This window comes from Anguilla rostrata, chromosome 3, assembly GCF_018555375.3.
Source record: "Anguilla rostrata isolate EN2019 chromosome 3, ASM1855537v3, whole genome shotgun sequence".
Taxonomy (NCBI): Eukaryota; Metazoa; Chordata; class Actinopteri; order Anguilliformes; family Anguillidae; genus Anguilla; species Anguilla rostrata.
This window is the reverse complement of record NC_057935.1, coordinates 44,733,784-44,751,144: the sequence shown is the minus strand read 5'-3', so window position 1 is coordinate 44,751,144 and position 17,361 is coordinate 44,733,784. Positions and strand designations below refer to the sequence as shown.

The 17,361-nt window shown below is 39.0% G+C and overlaps 1 protein-coding gene across 2 annotated transcripts; it reads left to right on the top strand.

The window, feature by feature from the left end:
- Positions 1–2,089: 2,089 nt before the first annotated feature.
- On the top strand, positions 2,090–17,210 carry LOC135250973 (septin-11-like). Of its 2 annotated transcripts, none has more exons than XM_064327872.1 (10): positions 2,090–2,252; positions 4,134–4,251; positions 4,573–4,768; positions 5,753–5,939; positions 8,440–8,601; positions 9,891–9,987; positions 10,482–10,650; positions 14,985–15,117; positions 15,514–15,698; positions 16,279–17,210. In XM_064327872.1, exons 1-10 carry the CDS (start codon positions 2,223–2,225, stop codon positions 16,292–16,294), a joined length of 1,293 nt encoding a protein of 430 aa, XP_064183942.1. In that variant the 5' UTR covers positions 2,090–2,222; the 3' UTR covers positions 16,295–17,210. The 2 variants fall into 2 exon arrangements, with proteins under 2 accessions (XP_064183942.1, XP_064183943.1); XM_064327873.1 differs by having other exon boundaries at positions 2,094–2,252; positions 4,137–4,251.
- Positions 17,211–17,361: the final 151 nt, after the last annotated feature.

The following is a 17,361-nucleotide window of genomic DNA, read 5'->3' as shown; positions in this document are numbered from 1 at the left end:
GAGGAACATGATTAATGACAATCAGTTCAATTATTTTAGTTGCTTTTGTCCTATGAGGCCTGCAATTTATAAATTACCTTAAGTAGGCTATAAATTGTAAATACATTCCAGATTCTCCAGGTACACCTGTTGATACACAATTGTCTAACTTTGTGTATTATTTTATCAAACCTTATGTCTTGAATGTAACTTCATATTGAATATTAGGGACTCAACAAGATAGTCATTTGACCAATTTGCCTGATAATGTCATTCTCCTGAGCATTTGAGGATTTTTTTTATTACAAATTTAGGGAATTTCAATGGGTTCTAATTTTGTTCCAGGTATTAGTGTTGTTTTTCTTGTACATATACAGGATAAATGGTATATATACAGTGACAATATTTTGGCATAGTCAAAAAGATGAACTTAGGAATTTTCATGACTACAGAATGAAGCTGACCCTGGTCTAAACTTTACCATAGAATTTTAAAATGTCTCTGTTGTCCTGCAGGGGCAACAGTTCTATTTCCCTTTTTTTTTAAATATGTATCTCATCCCATACAGAGCCATGCCCCTACCTCTTACCTCATTTATAACATCAGGACTCTTTAAATACAAATACATGTGGAAAAGAAGTCACTGCTTAACACTACTCTGTGGTAAAGGAAAATAACCTGCAGCTTATCTCATATCAAATCTATTTGCTCCAAATGAAGTCATTACAGGCCAAGGTGAAGCCTCCATGTGATGTGAGAGAGAAAAGACTCAGGTAGAATGTTAATGTTCTGTTTTCTACAGAAAGTAGAACAGACCTGAATGTCTTTTTTGTTCTATGAAGTCTTTTGCTCTCACTTGTTGCAGCATTTCAAAGTGATCAAGCTACTACCAATTGCTTCCTCATATCACATTTTCTTCTAACAATGAACTGTATTATTATTATTATTATTATTATTATTATTAATAATAATAATAATAATAATAATAATAATAATAATAATAATAATAATAATAATAATAACAACAACAACAACAACTTAATAATAATAATAATAATAATAATAATAACAACAACAACAACTTAACTACATAGACTGTAACAATATGTAGCATATACAAATTTATAGAAAAAATAAGAAATTTTGTCTGTGAATGTGTGTTCTAGATATGCAGTGCAGCCCATAAGTATTTGGGGGAACTACGGATAAAAAAGGCTGTAATTCCTACACAGATCACCAAATATGGATATAAATACCCTCAAACCAGAACTGGAAATTAGCATTTTATCCTCACATTCATTGTTTCAATTAAAATCCAATGTGCTGGAGTACAGAGCAAATACAACAAAATTTGTGTAGTTGTCCAAAAACTTATAGACATATAGTTTAAAGTTGTAAATAATTGGATTAAACCATATCAATTCATTTTGTTCATCAGATTGCATTGACATTGTTACATCCATCTTTTCTCTCTTATGGTGTTGACTCTGGTTTCCCATGAACAGTGACAGACTTCCTTAGTTGGAAAAACTGCAGGTAACTGGATCTTTTCAGCCAGATCAAGCAGGATCGCAGAATGTTGTCTCCATTGTGATAAACAGTATTATGTGGTGCAATTATGTTCACGAGGAGATACTTGCTAACTTCATCTTTGCTACTCTCATTACACCAACACAGTTTTAATTCCTCCAGGCATCGACCATTCTCTTTACAATGATTACGAGACCAGCGTGCCCTGCCCCAATCATGTATTTGTTAAAATGCCGATTCTGAGCCAGAGTCTGTAGCAAAGTTTGACTGGTACACCCATTAGCCCCAGAAAGAGATAATATTTTCTTTGCGAGGTCGACAGACATACTTCCGGACTTGGCGGGATTGAAAATGGTACATACCACTGGCGTATTGGGGGGTGCAGTGTAAAGTTATTTCTGATATCACTATACTTTCAAACTCCGCTTTTACTATTTGTTTAGAATTTGCTGTACTTTATCATATTTTATTCGAAATAATTACACTAATATGTAGTTAATGTATTTTATATCATTCAGTATGGTCTTAAAAACCGAGCACCCACACGGACCAAGGCTTGGATAAGGATTGAACGAAACCCGAATTCCTAGAGTGGTATGGGCTTGCCTGATTTCTCAACTGGATGTGGATCCCAGCTAATTTATTTGGTAAAACCTAGTAGAACTTACTTTACTTTTCAGTGTATTTGTCAGTAAGAAGTATAATTTAAAACTATGGCGTCGTCTGATGTTGCTCGACAATTGGTACGTGTTTTCTTATATTCAAAAGTAATATATGTGTGGTTTGTTTCAAAGAATGTCCAAGTTAAAATTTTCCCACAACTGGGTTCATCGTGTGTATCCGCCTGCTGGCTAAGTAGCTAGTAGGCTAGCGAGCATCTTTACACGAATGTCAAGTAAGCAACCTTACGTAGTCTAACAAATGTAACTTCTCTAATTGCTTAAAGTTTGCTTGCTATGAGTTGAGAAACACCGCTAATGTTAGGAAGCTGTCTAACTATTCTACGAGGGCAAATCTGCAATAAAAACTGTGATACCAAGCACTCATTAGCAACTTAATTAGCCAAGATCGATAGACCAAAACTAAAGTCAACTAGTTATCCCTGAATTTCTAGTTGCGAAGTTCTAGTTAACGTTAACTAATTTGGCTGGATAAATAACACCTCCCAAAGTTGTTTAGTTTTCTTTAATTTGTAGCTAGCAGTTTAGCCTAGCCAGTAGCCTTCTATGTTGACGTTTTACATAGCTAGCTAGTAAGTTACTGGTGAACATTTTAGCTGATTAGCACTTGAACATGGCTAACAATATTACACAATGCATTTTACTTGTTTCAATCGAACGTATTACCTACTAGTCTAGTTGTCGGTGAACACAGACAACAAGCATTTGGGTTCCAGAAAGACGGCACCGAGTTGTTAAACTCAGATTGCAAGTCAGCGTTGCCTCATCTAAGAAATATTTGCGTGAAAATATGTACAGCTGAAATATGTTTTGGTGGTGTCTGCATTAACCCCATTAACAATCTTAGCTGTTATGTCAGTTGAGAGAGGCGGATAGGTCAGAACGTGGTACGAGTTTTGTCCTCTCTATTGATAGAATTGAAGTCAAAGGTACATGTTCTGCGGGAATGAAATTGTCTCATTTGATTAGCTGACCATGTGCAGGCCATGGTTGTGGGGAAAAAACATAATGACTTTCAATAAGGTTTTAATTTCCATATTTATAGTAAATCTTTTTGTTACTGAAAACCCTATTCTCTAATTATCTGTCTGGTTTTGAATTGTGGATGCTTTTTAATATCCCTTGGGTGGGTCTCCATCAAAATTCAACCAGGATTTAGGTGTTTTATGGTCTTATGTTTACAATTTTCCTAATTCTTCCTTCAAACAGTATTTGTCTATTAAAATGAATAAAACAGAATTTTAGACATGGTATCTTGCATAGCGTGGCAGATACTAGGGTCTGAAGATGTTCCAAAATGGCTGCCAGTTTGGGGGCTTAACACTTTTATCTGATAGTATGAATGAAATAAAAATCATAGTTAATTTTAGGTATTAGCCTAGGCCTATACAGAATGCAAAGAACACAAAATGTGTACAATTTTGTCCCAAATATGAATGTAGTAAGTATGCATGAAAATTGGATCAACAAAGATCATTAAGAATGAAAAGTCATATATATATATATGGGCATAATTGTACACTTATATCTCCATTAAGTGATGAAAGAATGAGCATGAGAAAATATGCCAACATGTGAAATTCTTTTCTGTTGAATATGTATGACCAGTATACATTACCGTTATTTTGCATAGATGAGATTTTGTTTTTAAGGTATTAATGACTTATTTTGGTTTGCCTTGTAATCTTAGCAAAAGAAAGAGATTCTTATTCCTATTTTCACAGAGATACAGACATCTGAAAATGATGCTTCAGTAAAAGTTGGGCATTTTGGATGATCATTGATCATTTCTTTTTCAATAACTATTTGGTATCTCAACCTCTAGTTTCAGTTTTAGTCTTTACAGATTGGTAAGTCATATGTGTATTAAAAATGAAGGCATTCTGAGAAACGGGCCTGACAGTCTAGTCGATTTACCATGGATTGACTCTTGTCTCTCTCTAGCAGGACAAAAATGCACGACCTCTGTCTTTGTCGGGACATGTTGGTTTTGACAGCTTGCCTGATCAACTGGTCAACAAATCAACCAACCAGGGTTTCTGTTTCAACATCCTCTGCATTGGTAAGAGTATCATAATGATAATGTCCAAGATGCATTGGCTTGGCTATAGACAGAGATGAGCAAAATACGCTTTAATGTATACTGTTAACAATGCCTAAATGCCTCCAAAATGAACTGAAAGTATCTGTGAACTTTAGTCAACATGGCAAAGGAGCAGGTTACTTTGCTGATGGCACATTGCCGTTCTTTTGCATAATTAATACCAATCAACCCAGTTATATTTGACATGCATGCATTTGAAACGCTGCCAGTCTTTATAGATATAAACATAGATGTTTTAATAAGCAGTTGCAAGTGATTGATGGATCTGTATCCTTCCAGGTGAAACGGGTATTGGCAAGTCGACCCTGATGGACACCCTGTTCAACACCAACTTTGAGAACTTTGAGTCCTCTCACTTCGAGCCAAAGGTGAAACTCCGGGCCCAGACGTATGACCTTCAGGAGAGTAACGTTCGGCTAAAGCTCACGATCGTTAATACCGTGGGCTTTGGTGACCAGATGAACAAACAGGAAAGGCAAGCACATAACACCCTTTTATTCCCTTCCTCGTGTTTTATGCTCTGTTGAATTACTGATAAGAGTTTCAAAAGTTTCCTGGCGAGTCGCAGCATAAAGGATGGGAAAGCCACAGATTTATACAAGAGATTATTTAATTTCCAAAAAGAAATAGTTCTATTAACGAAAAGGCGAAACGGAACATGGGCAGTGTGGAACCCTGAGAGTTTCCGCAGAGTGAATCCTCTTTCAGACATCACACTGCTCCTCATAAAGGGCTTCTGTCGGGTGCTGCCAATCCTGCAATTGAAGAAAGGAACAAAACAAGGAAAATCAAGGCAACCAAACAGGCCTACCCTTAGGGGCACCAGAAAGATGGCTGGGGATGTAACATAGGCCAGTGAGTGTTGATTCTGCCTTCTGTGCAGCAGTTTTTCTGCAGAGCACTGTTGTGGTGCTTTTTAGTTGAGAATTTTTAATTACTTGATGGCTGAGCTACTTAAAGTGAAAATCACTGTATGCAGATGACAATACAGACACCCAAAGCAGGATACATGTAATGCCCTGCGTTATTACATAGCGTTCCTAAAAGTTAGACAAATTACTTCTGATGATGTAGTCGGGAAGAACTCCTGTCCTGTTTAATATGAATTGTATACATGATTCAGAGTCTGTCATGTGTGCAAATACGGGTACTCTGTACTTTGAGTGACTGTCAGTATGTTCCTGTGTTTTAAACTTAATATTGAAAGATGGGGTTCACAGCCATTTCTATGCTTCCTTTACCATAAGCTCCTGTAGTTCATTGCAGAGTTCTCAATTATCTCGGAGATGTTGGCAGAACACTTGATGGACACATGTATTTTATTATTGTATTATTATTATATTATTCATCCAATTAATGCTACGTATTTATTGCATTGTTGGTTCAGCGAGATTGTCATGTTCCTCATAAAGGTTAGGCCTCTACCCCCTTACTGACCAGCTGTCCTCCCGCTCTGCAGCTACCAGCACGTGGTGGACTATATCGACACCCAGTTCGAGTCGTACCTGCAGGAGGAGCTGAAGATAAAGCGGTCGCTCCACAACTACCACGACTCCCGCATCCACGCCTGCCTCTACTTCATCGCCCCCTCCGGACACTCGCTCAAGTCCCTGGACCTGGTCACCATGAAGAAGCTGGACAGCAAGGTCAGGGTCCCGACTGGAAGCCCAGGCGTCTAACCAAGCACAAACGCACACTCTGCAGTCTGTCCGAGAGGAACCTTGGAGGCTTCTGTGATGATCAGATCAAGCTAATTCGTGTTTAAAACTTAGGAACTTGGGTATCTGTCAAGATTACAGCATGAAGCAAGGGTGTTCTGTCTTTAGACTTGTTATTTCCAGACCAATATACAGTCCTTACAAATTTCATCTCAACACAATCTGATACAGTTTTTCCCACATATATGGCTGTGTTACTTGGGGGGGCTCTGTGTCAGGCTGACAGCATATCTAGCTTATCTGGTGTTTGAACCAGTGACATTGTAACTCCCATTGCTGCTGCCATGCTCATCAGTGTTTTATAGTTAGAAGCCAAGCTGCAGTGTGTTCTGTTCACCTTGTAGCTACAGTTATGAAAGCTGCCGAGTGAGCAACTTTGCGTAGCCTGCAATCAGGAGTGCCTGAAATAAACATGCATTCATTTCATTTGTAATGGGGCTGGATCATAATTGTCTATGGCTTCATTAGTCTTGATTTGGCAGGACCTAAATGTCAGAAACAGCTGTGTGTGTACACAGAGTTTGGCAGCTTGGACTCATATTTCTGGTGGATACATTGTTCACTGTTCATTTGGCAACATTTCATTCAGGATCACTTTGGTTTTTACCAAAGAGAATATTAGGGAAATTATTTGACTGCTGTAGTGTGGTCAGTGTGAAGGGAAACGGTAACTGTTGTGCGGAAGTCTGCATCAGCATGGAGCTAACATTAGCTTGTGTGTGAACAGGATATGTCTAAAGCAGTCTGGAAGCATGGTCAGTGTTATTTATAAGATGTGTTGTAGGGCAGTAAAAATGACAAAGTTAAAACACTTAAAATGTAAAGTCTTATATTTTTCCTTATTCTTAACAAAAAATGTTTGTGGAAAGAAAGGTGAAGTGTTACCTTCAAAATCTTCCAGTTTGGGAAGCTGGTATGATGCAGACCATTGGGCAGCTTACTCAACCATGGCTGGATTGGGATCCCATCTCTATCTGTAACTCTCTCTGTTTCTCCCATGTCTGAATGAAGTGAACAATTGCTAAAGGACTGTATGCGCTTAAAAAAAAAAAAAAAAAAATCTTTCTGTCATTTAGTTGGAGCGTTTAGTGTAGGAATAAACAGCGTTTATGAATGAATGCATACATGCACTGAAGAAACATTTGTGGACTACGAGCTCTCACTAAACAATGAATAATGGGAAACAACTGGATAGCTTAACACAGTGAGCTAAGCACATTAATCCTGTTGACACAGTCCAGCTGTTCGCCCAGTCTTTTCTTGTGGCTAGGGAATAGTAACACTGATGTTTCCCTGCAAAAATGAATAATTAATAGCTTTTTTTAACTATTATAATAGTGGGACAATATGCCCTTCTTTAATATGTATGTATGTATGTATGTGTGGGATTTTAAAAAAAGGAAATAAAATAATTCAGATGATGCTTTATTCAGACGGGTAGAAAGAAAGCAGAGTGTAATGGGTAGATCAGGGACCACAGCTGAGCAAGTGCTATGACGGAGATCGAAACCCCCCCACCCCACAGGGGAATGGCATACGGCCTAGAGTTGATTGCCCTACAGACTGCAACACTCATTTCACCAACAGCTTTTTTATTTTTATTTTTTTTTATTTTTTTTAAAGGCATCAGTGCGTGTGCATTTTTCAGTGTCATGCTCTGTAATGACAGGTTTAGCAATTGGGGAGAAACACCTTTTCTTAATTTGAAAAAGTAAATTACATACTTAGACTTACTACAATCCTATGAGGAAAGAGTTTGCAAGTCAGCCATCTGCTCACTGGCCTCTGTAGGTCAGAGGTCCATTTATCCTCCATTTTGTCACAATCAGTGTCCACAGCAGACATGGCATAATGGGTTCCCTCTGGGAAGTCATACTCCAGTTTGTGATGAGTGTCTAGTGTCACATCTGGAACCACAGAAATGGTATTTGTTTGCAAAAGAGATTGAATATTGCATAGTGTCTCATGCACATTATTAGTCTAGCTATACATGATACACGTTGTCTGCACTTAAGTTTTTGGAATTGCCATTATTCATTTAGAGATTATAATGGCATGCCAGTGTGGTTTAGAATGCTTGTATAATCATGTAGGCTGGGCTGTTCTATAAGTGGGAGTGAGTGGGCGAGGTAGAAGACGAAGGGGGGACTTCTTTGATTGTAAACGCAAGACCACTGCTAGGCTAAACAAATCCTGCATAGCACGCCTTTAACTTGTAGAGATTTGAAGTTGAGTTGGAGGCAATGGGATCATTCAGAAGTGAAGTCAGTGTGGTACTGGAGTCACTTGTTTATTGACAAATGACCTGCTGAAATTTGCTAAAAGGCCTAATACTTGTTTTATGTTCTTAAGGCCAGTATCTATGCCTTTTGTATCCATTCTAAACCATCCTAATTTATATGTGCATTTCTGTCATTTTGCTTTAAAGGTCAACATTATTCCAGTTATTGCCAAGGCAGACACTATCTCTAAGAGTGAACTCCACAAGTTCAAGATCAAAATCATGAGTGAGCTGGTCAGCAACGGTGTCCAGATCTACCAGTTCCCCACTGATGATGAGACGGTCGCTAAGATCAACACTTCCATGAATGTGAGTACTATCTGAACTTTGAACGAATGAGAAAGCACTGCTGATTTGCCTGCCTGTAGGCTAACACGAATATCGCTAACATGATGCTGAGTCTTGTTGGAAAGGATTATCTATGCCATTGTTTTCTATGAGAGGAATGCGTTGAAAAGGTGGCTGATATACATGGTAGTCTATCAAAGCATCACTGCTGTCCACTGAAAGAATTCACAGTTAAACATTTAACGCACTGCAGTCTGACATAATAGTGTGTCAGCCAATAAGCGATGGTCTAGTGCGAGCAGGGGATGGGCTTTCAGCTCCTTCAATTTTCAAACAGGAAAAACGGATTGTCGCAATGAATGCTCACCCAGTGCTGTACAGCACATCTCTAAAAATGTATACAGACTGCTTAGTGGCACGTTCTCAGTGTGTCTACAAGTCTATCGGATATGTTTTTTTCCCTACATAAAGCTTACAAATCTAGTCCGTGCAGCTAGCTGGATAAGCCAATATAGAAGATGACAGGTTCAGGAAATGCAAATAATGAAATTTGAATGTTACGGCTATTTATAGATGAATACAACGCTATATGATATGACATGCTGTAGTAATCAGCATGTCATATAATTGACGCAACATTTCATATATTAGGTAGTATTTAAAATGACTGGTACTGAAGTGAGAAAAACATACCTGGCATCCTATCATCTTTCAAAGCTCTTGAGGTATCAGTTGTCTTTAGACTTATTCTGACTGCATTTTCCAACCTGACACCGCGTTTTCAGAGTTCACTCAGTTTTATTGAAAAACTGAACATATGTCACAAGGCGGCACGGTACTGTAGATACTGCAGACTGCAGTATCCAACTTGATACTGTAGTTTGCAACTTTCAGAGTGCATTTCAGTTGGCACCGAAAAGGTACCAATATACCCATTTAGCTGAACTGGGCATAGACCACTCTGCTAGACAGTGCCTGGAAAAATAAAGAAAAATTTGCACAGGTTAATATTACAGGTTAACATATTAAAGACCACAATAAACGGAGTGACTCAAATAGACAGACCAGTAAATATTTTGACACAGTGGGTGCAGTTCTTGTCCATAGATTCTACTTCTTGAGGTGCATTGGAAAAGCAAAGACAAATACATTCCAGGAACCTTTTTAGTTCCCGTTGCAGATAGTCCAGTCTGGTTTCAGTTCCTTCACCCTGGTGCAGAAGGGGCTATTGTTTGATCTGAACCAGTGTGTTGATCTGCAAATAATGGCCTGCGCTCATGGCTTCAGTGATGGCATGTCCTCTTTTCCAGGGTCACCTCCCCTTTGCTGTGGTGGGCAGCACAGAGGAAGTGAAAATTGGGAACAAAATGGTGAAAGCGCGGCAGTACCCTTGGGGCGTGGTGCAAGGTGGGGCTCTTCACACTCGTTTGGAAATGTTAGCAGGACTGTTCAAGGACAAGAAGCGTTCTAAAGCTGAAAGAGATGTGTGAACAAGTAGCTGTTCTGCCAGAGAATGAGAACCGCTCTGACCCTGTCTGTCATTAGTGTCATGAAATGAAAAGGTGCTTTTTTTGTATTTAAGGTCAATGTACTGCCCTTTTCATAGTTGTGCCCTTCACATATGCTGTGGTCTTTTTTTCTCACTGATTTGCTTTTTGTGGCAGAGCACCTAGTCTGAAGGTATTGTGAGGAAGCGTACCTGTTATTAATATTTAATGATGGAAACTGCTTTAGTGCTATTGAATGATTTGTGGTGGAGAATGAGAATCACTGACTTTGTGAAACTGACGGCAGCGCTAATGTATATGGAATAACTGATTTTCCGCATTAGAGAGAATAGCAGGGTTTTTGAAGCTGAGGGAAATGCTAATGCTAATGTGAATGTCTTGTTTGATTTACAGTGGAGAATGAGAATCACTGCGACTTTGTGAAGCTGAGGGAGATGTTGATTTGTGTGAACATGGAGGACCTACGGGAACAGACCCACACTCGGCACTATGAGCTTTATCGCCGCTGCAAACTGGAGGAGATGGGCTTCAAAGACACCGACCCTGAGAGCAAGCCAGTCAGGTACATTTTGCTACACTTTGGATGGAAAGCATGCAGGTTCAGGTTATTTGGTATGGTTTGTATTGCCCTCCTGCAGAGTTAGCATTAGCCAGCAATTTATGGTTTTTGGCTGGTATAAATGATCAAAGGAAATTTTAAAGTCTTCCGGACATTCGGGTCAATTAAAAAATTTTTATTTGTAGGTTCTTACCACTGTGGTTACTGTAGCACTGGATTCTGCAGTTTTTATGCAGAAAAACAGCCAAAACGCAAGGAACACTGCTTTCTATAAATGCAGGTATTCTGAGGTCTTTTTTTTTATTTTATTTTTTTTTACAAGGGGCGATGACCCAGACTTGAACCACAACAAAATAATTACTCCTGTTTCTTTGAGTCAGTCATCTTTCAGTGTCTGAGATTTGTGTTTGTTGATCATGCTGTTTACACAACTGTTGGTAGCATTACAAGATTTGAAGAGAAAACACTGAAACGAAAAGTTGAAAATGAGATGACATGCTCTAACTAGCTACTCAACAAACTCCTAGGATTAAAAAATATGTATTGTTCACCTAGGTAGCAAAAATGTGTTTTGATCACGACGGCAAAATATTATTCATAGCTTATTTCATCCCACTAATCCGGCTATTTCAGTTCACCTCTGTTCAAAGATAAAATAAAACTATGGACAACATACACTTATTATTGTGAGTTGGCATTTTATGGAAAAAATAGTTATTTTTATCAAATTTTTCCATCAGACCAGTTTTTTTGCATGATTGGCGAGGGCGATGCATTACGTTTATTTTCTTTCAAAAGCGCAGCAACTTGTTCTCACCCCAGTTCACCCTGTAATAGGCTCTGTAGGCATGAAGCAGAGATTTCTATCGGATCAGCACTGCAACGACAAACCACCTGCAGGCGGAGACGGTTGCGTTGGCTAATGTGAATCTCGGGACGCACTAAAACTTACAAGATGTTCAATTTCAATTCAGCAGCTGCCCGCCTCCATTTCATTAAGTATCACTGCAAATGAAAGGACAGCCTAAACACGTTTGTGGTTGGCACTCAGAGGCCTAATGTTGTTTTCTGCCCGTTATAAATAGGCCATTTTTACTGTCAAAACTCGATGGACCTGAATGGGTCTAATGATGATCTTGATATGATCACCAAATTGTTGTCTTATTGTTATGCATTATTCTGCTGTGCAGGCTAAAGGAAATGAATGAATCGGCTACTATCCAAATATTCCTGTCCGTGGCAGTTAATAGCGGAAATTGCACATCAGCCCAAGACAATTTTTTTTTCATCTTTGCTCAGTAAAATATTATTCCTCTATTCAGAAGAAAAACATAATTCAGTGAACAACTAATGATGCATGGTTATGACAGATTCTGTTGAGAAATGGTTAACCCCTTCTACATCACCTCTTTTTTTTAACACAAACCTGAAAATGACATACCCAAAATAAAATGGTTGTTATTTCTGAACCCTTTTGACTACAGGCATAATCCTGGTCTCTTCTGAAAGGTAACCATTGGGAGTTTGTTTTCTAAGAGTCAGGATTACTCTAAATATTACCAAAACAATGTAACAGAAGCTCTAACACAGTGGAAGTAGATACAGATGCTTGTGGCTATACCTGGTCAGCTTAGAAATGGTATGGAGCCACAGCTGCAACACTAGACAAATTCTGGTCCAAACTTGATGACAGTGCCACCAAGAATGAGTATTCTGCATGGCTTTTTCAGAGCTATGTCTAGGGGGGCTTCCAAAAAGGCCATTTGGAGACTCCAATAGGACTGCTGTTTAATCAAATGATATTATTTGTCTTAGAGGGGTAAAATACTGTATATTTTATACTATATGCTTGTGGAAGTAGTAGTAGTGCCGAAATGAGCTCCCTTTCCCTCTGTCGATCACCCTCCCCCTCCATCTTCCTCTCCCTCTCCCCTTCCCTCTCCTTACTCTCCCCTTGCCACCTCTGGCAGCCGTGGGTCTAGAAGATAGCTAATGTAGTTATTTTCTGCAATCTAGTTTACTAATCCATTGATTGAGGTCCATTGATTGAAGTTTAAGTCAAATGCCCCAGCCCCATCAACATGTCAGTCACATTCCACAAATTCATATTCGCCACATTTATTATTCAAAATCAGGCCTACCTATTTATAAGCCTATTGAATAATAATAATAATAATTTGGGGGAATGTATTTAGAAGCTCACTGGTATAAAATGGGATCAAGTTCTTCATGAACATGCTGTGGAGTGAAATCTATTTTCACTGACCTCAGAAATATTCACTTTTATTCACCTCAGAATTTTAGTCATTTGTCAGACAAACTGAAACCGTCGTTTGAAACACATCGTTTTTTGAACGTGAACATACTGTGTAATGGTGGCGGAACAATTATTTCATAATTCCAATATTCTTTCTTTACTCGGTCACAATATTTCCGCAAATAACATAATTCTTTTGAGTGAAACAATTTTGTTAGCCAGTATTAATTTCCTTAATGTCTGCATTTATCGATAATATGGTTTGAATCAGTGACTGTTGCTGATTTCTGTGCCCCCTTCTGCCGGTTCAGTCTGAACAGGGGTTATGTAGTTACCAGTCATAATGTGTCTATAAGAAATTTAACAAATCATGAACTATGCCTAAATGTGTAGTTCAAACATTGTAATATCATGTTTGAGCACTTAGTAATTTGTTTTTATTTCCCCTAGTGAAAACCTAGTGGTCTGTAGAGCTCTTGTATGCCTGGGAATACACAAACACTACCGTAATGTTGTGTACATAATTCATTTTCCCTGACAGTACCTTCCCCAAAGCGCTCTGTGAACTGTTTTCTTGACCCCTTGTGGCTGGGCATTCTTGAGGGTTTTCCTGAAGAACACTCAGGCGCTAACATTTCTATTCAATATCCTACTGTTTGGAGCTTTGGCCTTCAGTCCATTCTAAATTATTGACGGAGGATGCATTTGCTGAATAACCTATTGTAACCCTGAGCAACAGAATTCAGTATGAATACTTAAGGGTGAAGTGTGCTTCAGCATTGTCCTTAAATCACAGTTATATTTCTTATTTATGGATGTATCCAAACCTGAATATCCTATTGCAAGATGCACAGATATTACCTGGTAATATAGATGTTTTGTTATGTTTTTATTTTGAAGTTAACCAATGACATTCAGAAGAATTTTTCTTCATTCATTGGCAAGTCATAGAAATCCTCAGTTACTACGGAAAAATTTAGCATTAATTGGAAATGCACGTCTTGTATGTAGGGTTCATCTAAAGTCAGCTAGTTCCAAAGTGCTGCATAATGAAAAGAAAAAAAAAACTTTCTGGCATGCAGTGCACTGAAGCATTTCTTGAAACAATTTACAGATGCATTTATTCCAGTGTGCTTCAATTCCCTGGAAAAACACCTGTGTTTTGTCTTCCATGATTATTATAGCAAGCTAGGGACTCTTCCACTGCCCAGTATCCTAAAGAAACACTGCCCTCTAATGGTCCTACCATCTCCCCTTCCAATTCATTACATTACATTACATTACAATTCTGCACTCAATTTTCACAATCCACATACGCAAAATGATTAAATAAATTGTTGGCTTGGTGGGCTGGCAATCACTTGAACAGGCTTTTGATTTATTGCACACAGTCACTTGTAGATAACCTCCTTTAAGTGTCAGTGAGCTTTTAAAACCCAGAAATCCCACATAAATATTTTATCCCATAGTAACTGCCTGGAGTGTATATACCCTTCATGGCCAAAGATTTGTGGACACCTGACATCCAACATCTCATCCAAAAGTATGGCATTAATATCAGGTTTTGGTCCCACCTTTGCTGCTATAACACTATAACAGCTGCTGCTTCACTCTTCTGGGTAGGCTTTATACTAGATTTTGGAGCATTGCTGCAAGGATTTGCTTCCAATCAGCCAGAAGAGCATTAGTGAGGCTGGGCACTGATTGGGAAATTCAGCCTGGCTCGCAGTTGGCTTTCTAATTGAATCCAAAGGTGTTGAATGGGGCTGAGGTCAGGGCTCTGTGCTGGCCAGTTGAGTTCTTCACCATTCTAGACAAAACCATTTCTATCTGGACCTTGCTGTGTGCCCAGTGCCCGGGGGGCATTGTCATGCCTTCCCCAAACTGTTGACCCAACAGTTGGAAGCACAGAATCGTCTTGAACGATTTTGCCTTCACTGGAACTAAGGAGCCCAGACCAAAGAATGAAAAGCAACCCCTGACCGAGCGGTGTCCAGATACCTTTGGTTATATAGTGTATGCCTGAGGCCCTGTGCTAGCCTAACAACATCATGTGCTGCCCCTACCTGTGTGTCCCCAGCCTGCAGGAGACCTACGAGGCCAAGCGGCAGGAGTTTCTGGGCGACCTGCAGAAGAGGGAGGAAGAAATGAGGCAGATGTTTGTTCAGCGGGTGAAGGAGAAGGAGGCCGAGCTGAAGGATGCTGAGAGGGAGGTATGTTTCTCTCCCGCACTATTATTTCCATAGTTCTGTTTAACCAGGGACTTGATTTTTTTCCTGATTAATCAGGAAACATTAATATCAGACCATTAATGTGCCTTGGGTGTGCAGTGGCCTTTATGGCTGAACATTCTCTCCTACTATCAGCTGTCAAGGGTGCAAAAGCTCTTTATAGATGTGCTTATGATGTGCCTGAGTCCTTTTAAGTCTGAAAAGCGCAATTTCCTGATTAATCATTACAATTAACATCCTTAATAACCTTAGCCCAGCATGTAAACAGGCTGCTGCTGGTAGTGGATGTGGGGGCTGCTTTATTTGTTTTTAGAAAGTGTCTGGCCCCACCCTGTGGCCAGTGCGGGCGGTGCAGTCACTCCCATGTGCGGTGCTCAGTTGCAGGGCAGGTTTGAGCAGCTGAAGAGGCTGCACCACGACGAGAAGAGCAAGCTGGACGAGAAGAGGAGGGTGCTGGAGGACGAGATGGGCACCTTCGGCAAGAAGAAGGCAGCCACCGAGCTGCTTCAGGCCCAGTCTTTCAACACTAACGCCAACTTCAAAAAAGACAAGGACCGCAAGAAGTAAGCCTTTTCAGTTTACCACCTCCAACTACCACAGAAGTATTAGTTCCTGTTTTCTTTGCAGTGTTTTAAGGAAGACGATCAGGTCCACGATCATCACAAATGCAGTTAACTGTTTAACTTGTGAAACTGGGTAATTTTGATGCTTATAGGACCACCACAGTAATCCCCTGTAAAGGAAAGGCAGGGACGTAGACTTAAATCATTACTGTATATTTTATTAATACGCAATCAAATGCCACTTATTAGGTTTGATTTGTATTGTGTTGCTACATTTATAATTTTGTAGTGCTGAGAGATGAGTGTTTTCTGAGTTCAATTTCATCTCTGTTTTGGAAATTAATCACAGATTTCGATTTAGGTATTTTTATTTTTTATTTTTTAGAAATATGAATGTACCAGGAAATAATAACATTTTAAATATCATTTTACACAGTTAAAAAATAAATTGCATGTTTCGTTGAAGTAGATCTTTCTTGAGACCTAAGTAGGATCCGTTATGTACAGTATAATGAATGTATTTGTGTGTTAAATGCTATGCAAGTGATGTTCTCTGCTTTTTCTTCTTTTTTTCTCCAAGTTCTGGCTTCATGTGAAGAAGTGTAATCGACAAGGACCTCTGCACTCTGGTGGAGACCAATGAATTCCTGATTTTTTGACCTTTTATCACTCTTCTCTATGCTGTCTTGCTATTCATGTCTGCTGCCTGGGCAGTCTTGTGCCAAGCTATTTATGTACATATTTACCATCCTGTATTTTATACACTACACTGCTGTTGTGCTCTGTTAATTTTTAAACCCAATACCCCTGTGTCACATTCTTGTTCTTTTGAGATGTTCTGTTAAGTCAAATGTGTGATGCTTTTCTGTTTTAATAAGATTAGAATCATTGTATGTGTTATGCAGACATATAACTATTGTCCTACGTCTTATTCATGCATAAATGGATCATGTACCTTTTTTTAAAACTGATCTGTTAAAAAAGAAATCAGGTCTTTATTTACAGAGTATGGAAGCCATCATCGGTTAAGAGAACAGCCATCATTGGGGGTCCACTACATTGTGGGCAGGATACCCAGTCCTGCCATTCTGGAGAGAGGTTATTAAAAATGAAGCTTATTAACTACACTATGCAATTTTCGATATGAAACTACATACTTACTCTCACATACTGCCTTGAAGCTACTGTGTGCCTTATGTTTATGTGTTTGTATTTGGAAGTACTTATTGGCAGCTGCTACTAAAAGGGAGATCTCTTGGATGAGAAGCATTTTTGTTCAGCAGGTTGCATGTATTTTGGTGTGGATGGCCAGACCTATACCACTGTACTTGGTGTTTCTAAAGAGGGATGTTTTTTTACAGACTCTACTAATGCACCAAAGATTCACCAGTCCTTTTATAAACTCATGTTTTGGTACTCTCACGCAAAGTAATGTAATTATGGAAGCAGCCATGTTGGTGAGATATTGTGTGTGTATTAGAAAAAAATAAAATTTCATATTTCTCAAAAGGCGCTTAAACTTTGTTTCCTGCTTCACTGGATGTGTGAGGTATGCCCATATGGATTATATTTGTTATTATGGAAGGGAAATCGATGTACATTTTGTTTCCCAGACATGCATGGATATTCATAGATCTAGGAAATACATGGAATGCAGGTTAAA

Bases quoted from the DNA above. Each gene is read 5' to 3' on its own strand.
- LOC135250973 (XM_064327872.1), top strand. From the start codon at position 2,223: ATGGCGTCGTCTGATGTTGCTCGACAATTG. The intron at 2,253-4,133 runs GTACGTGTTTTC...GTCTCTCTCTAG, and splicing joins CTGATGTTGCTCGACAATTG to CAGGACAAAAATGCACGACC. The intron at 8,602-9,890 runs GTGAGTACTATC...CCTCTTTTCCAG, and splicing joins AGATCAACACTTCCATGAAT to GGTCACCTCCCCTTTGCTGT.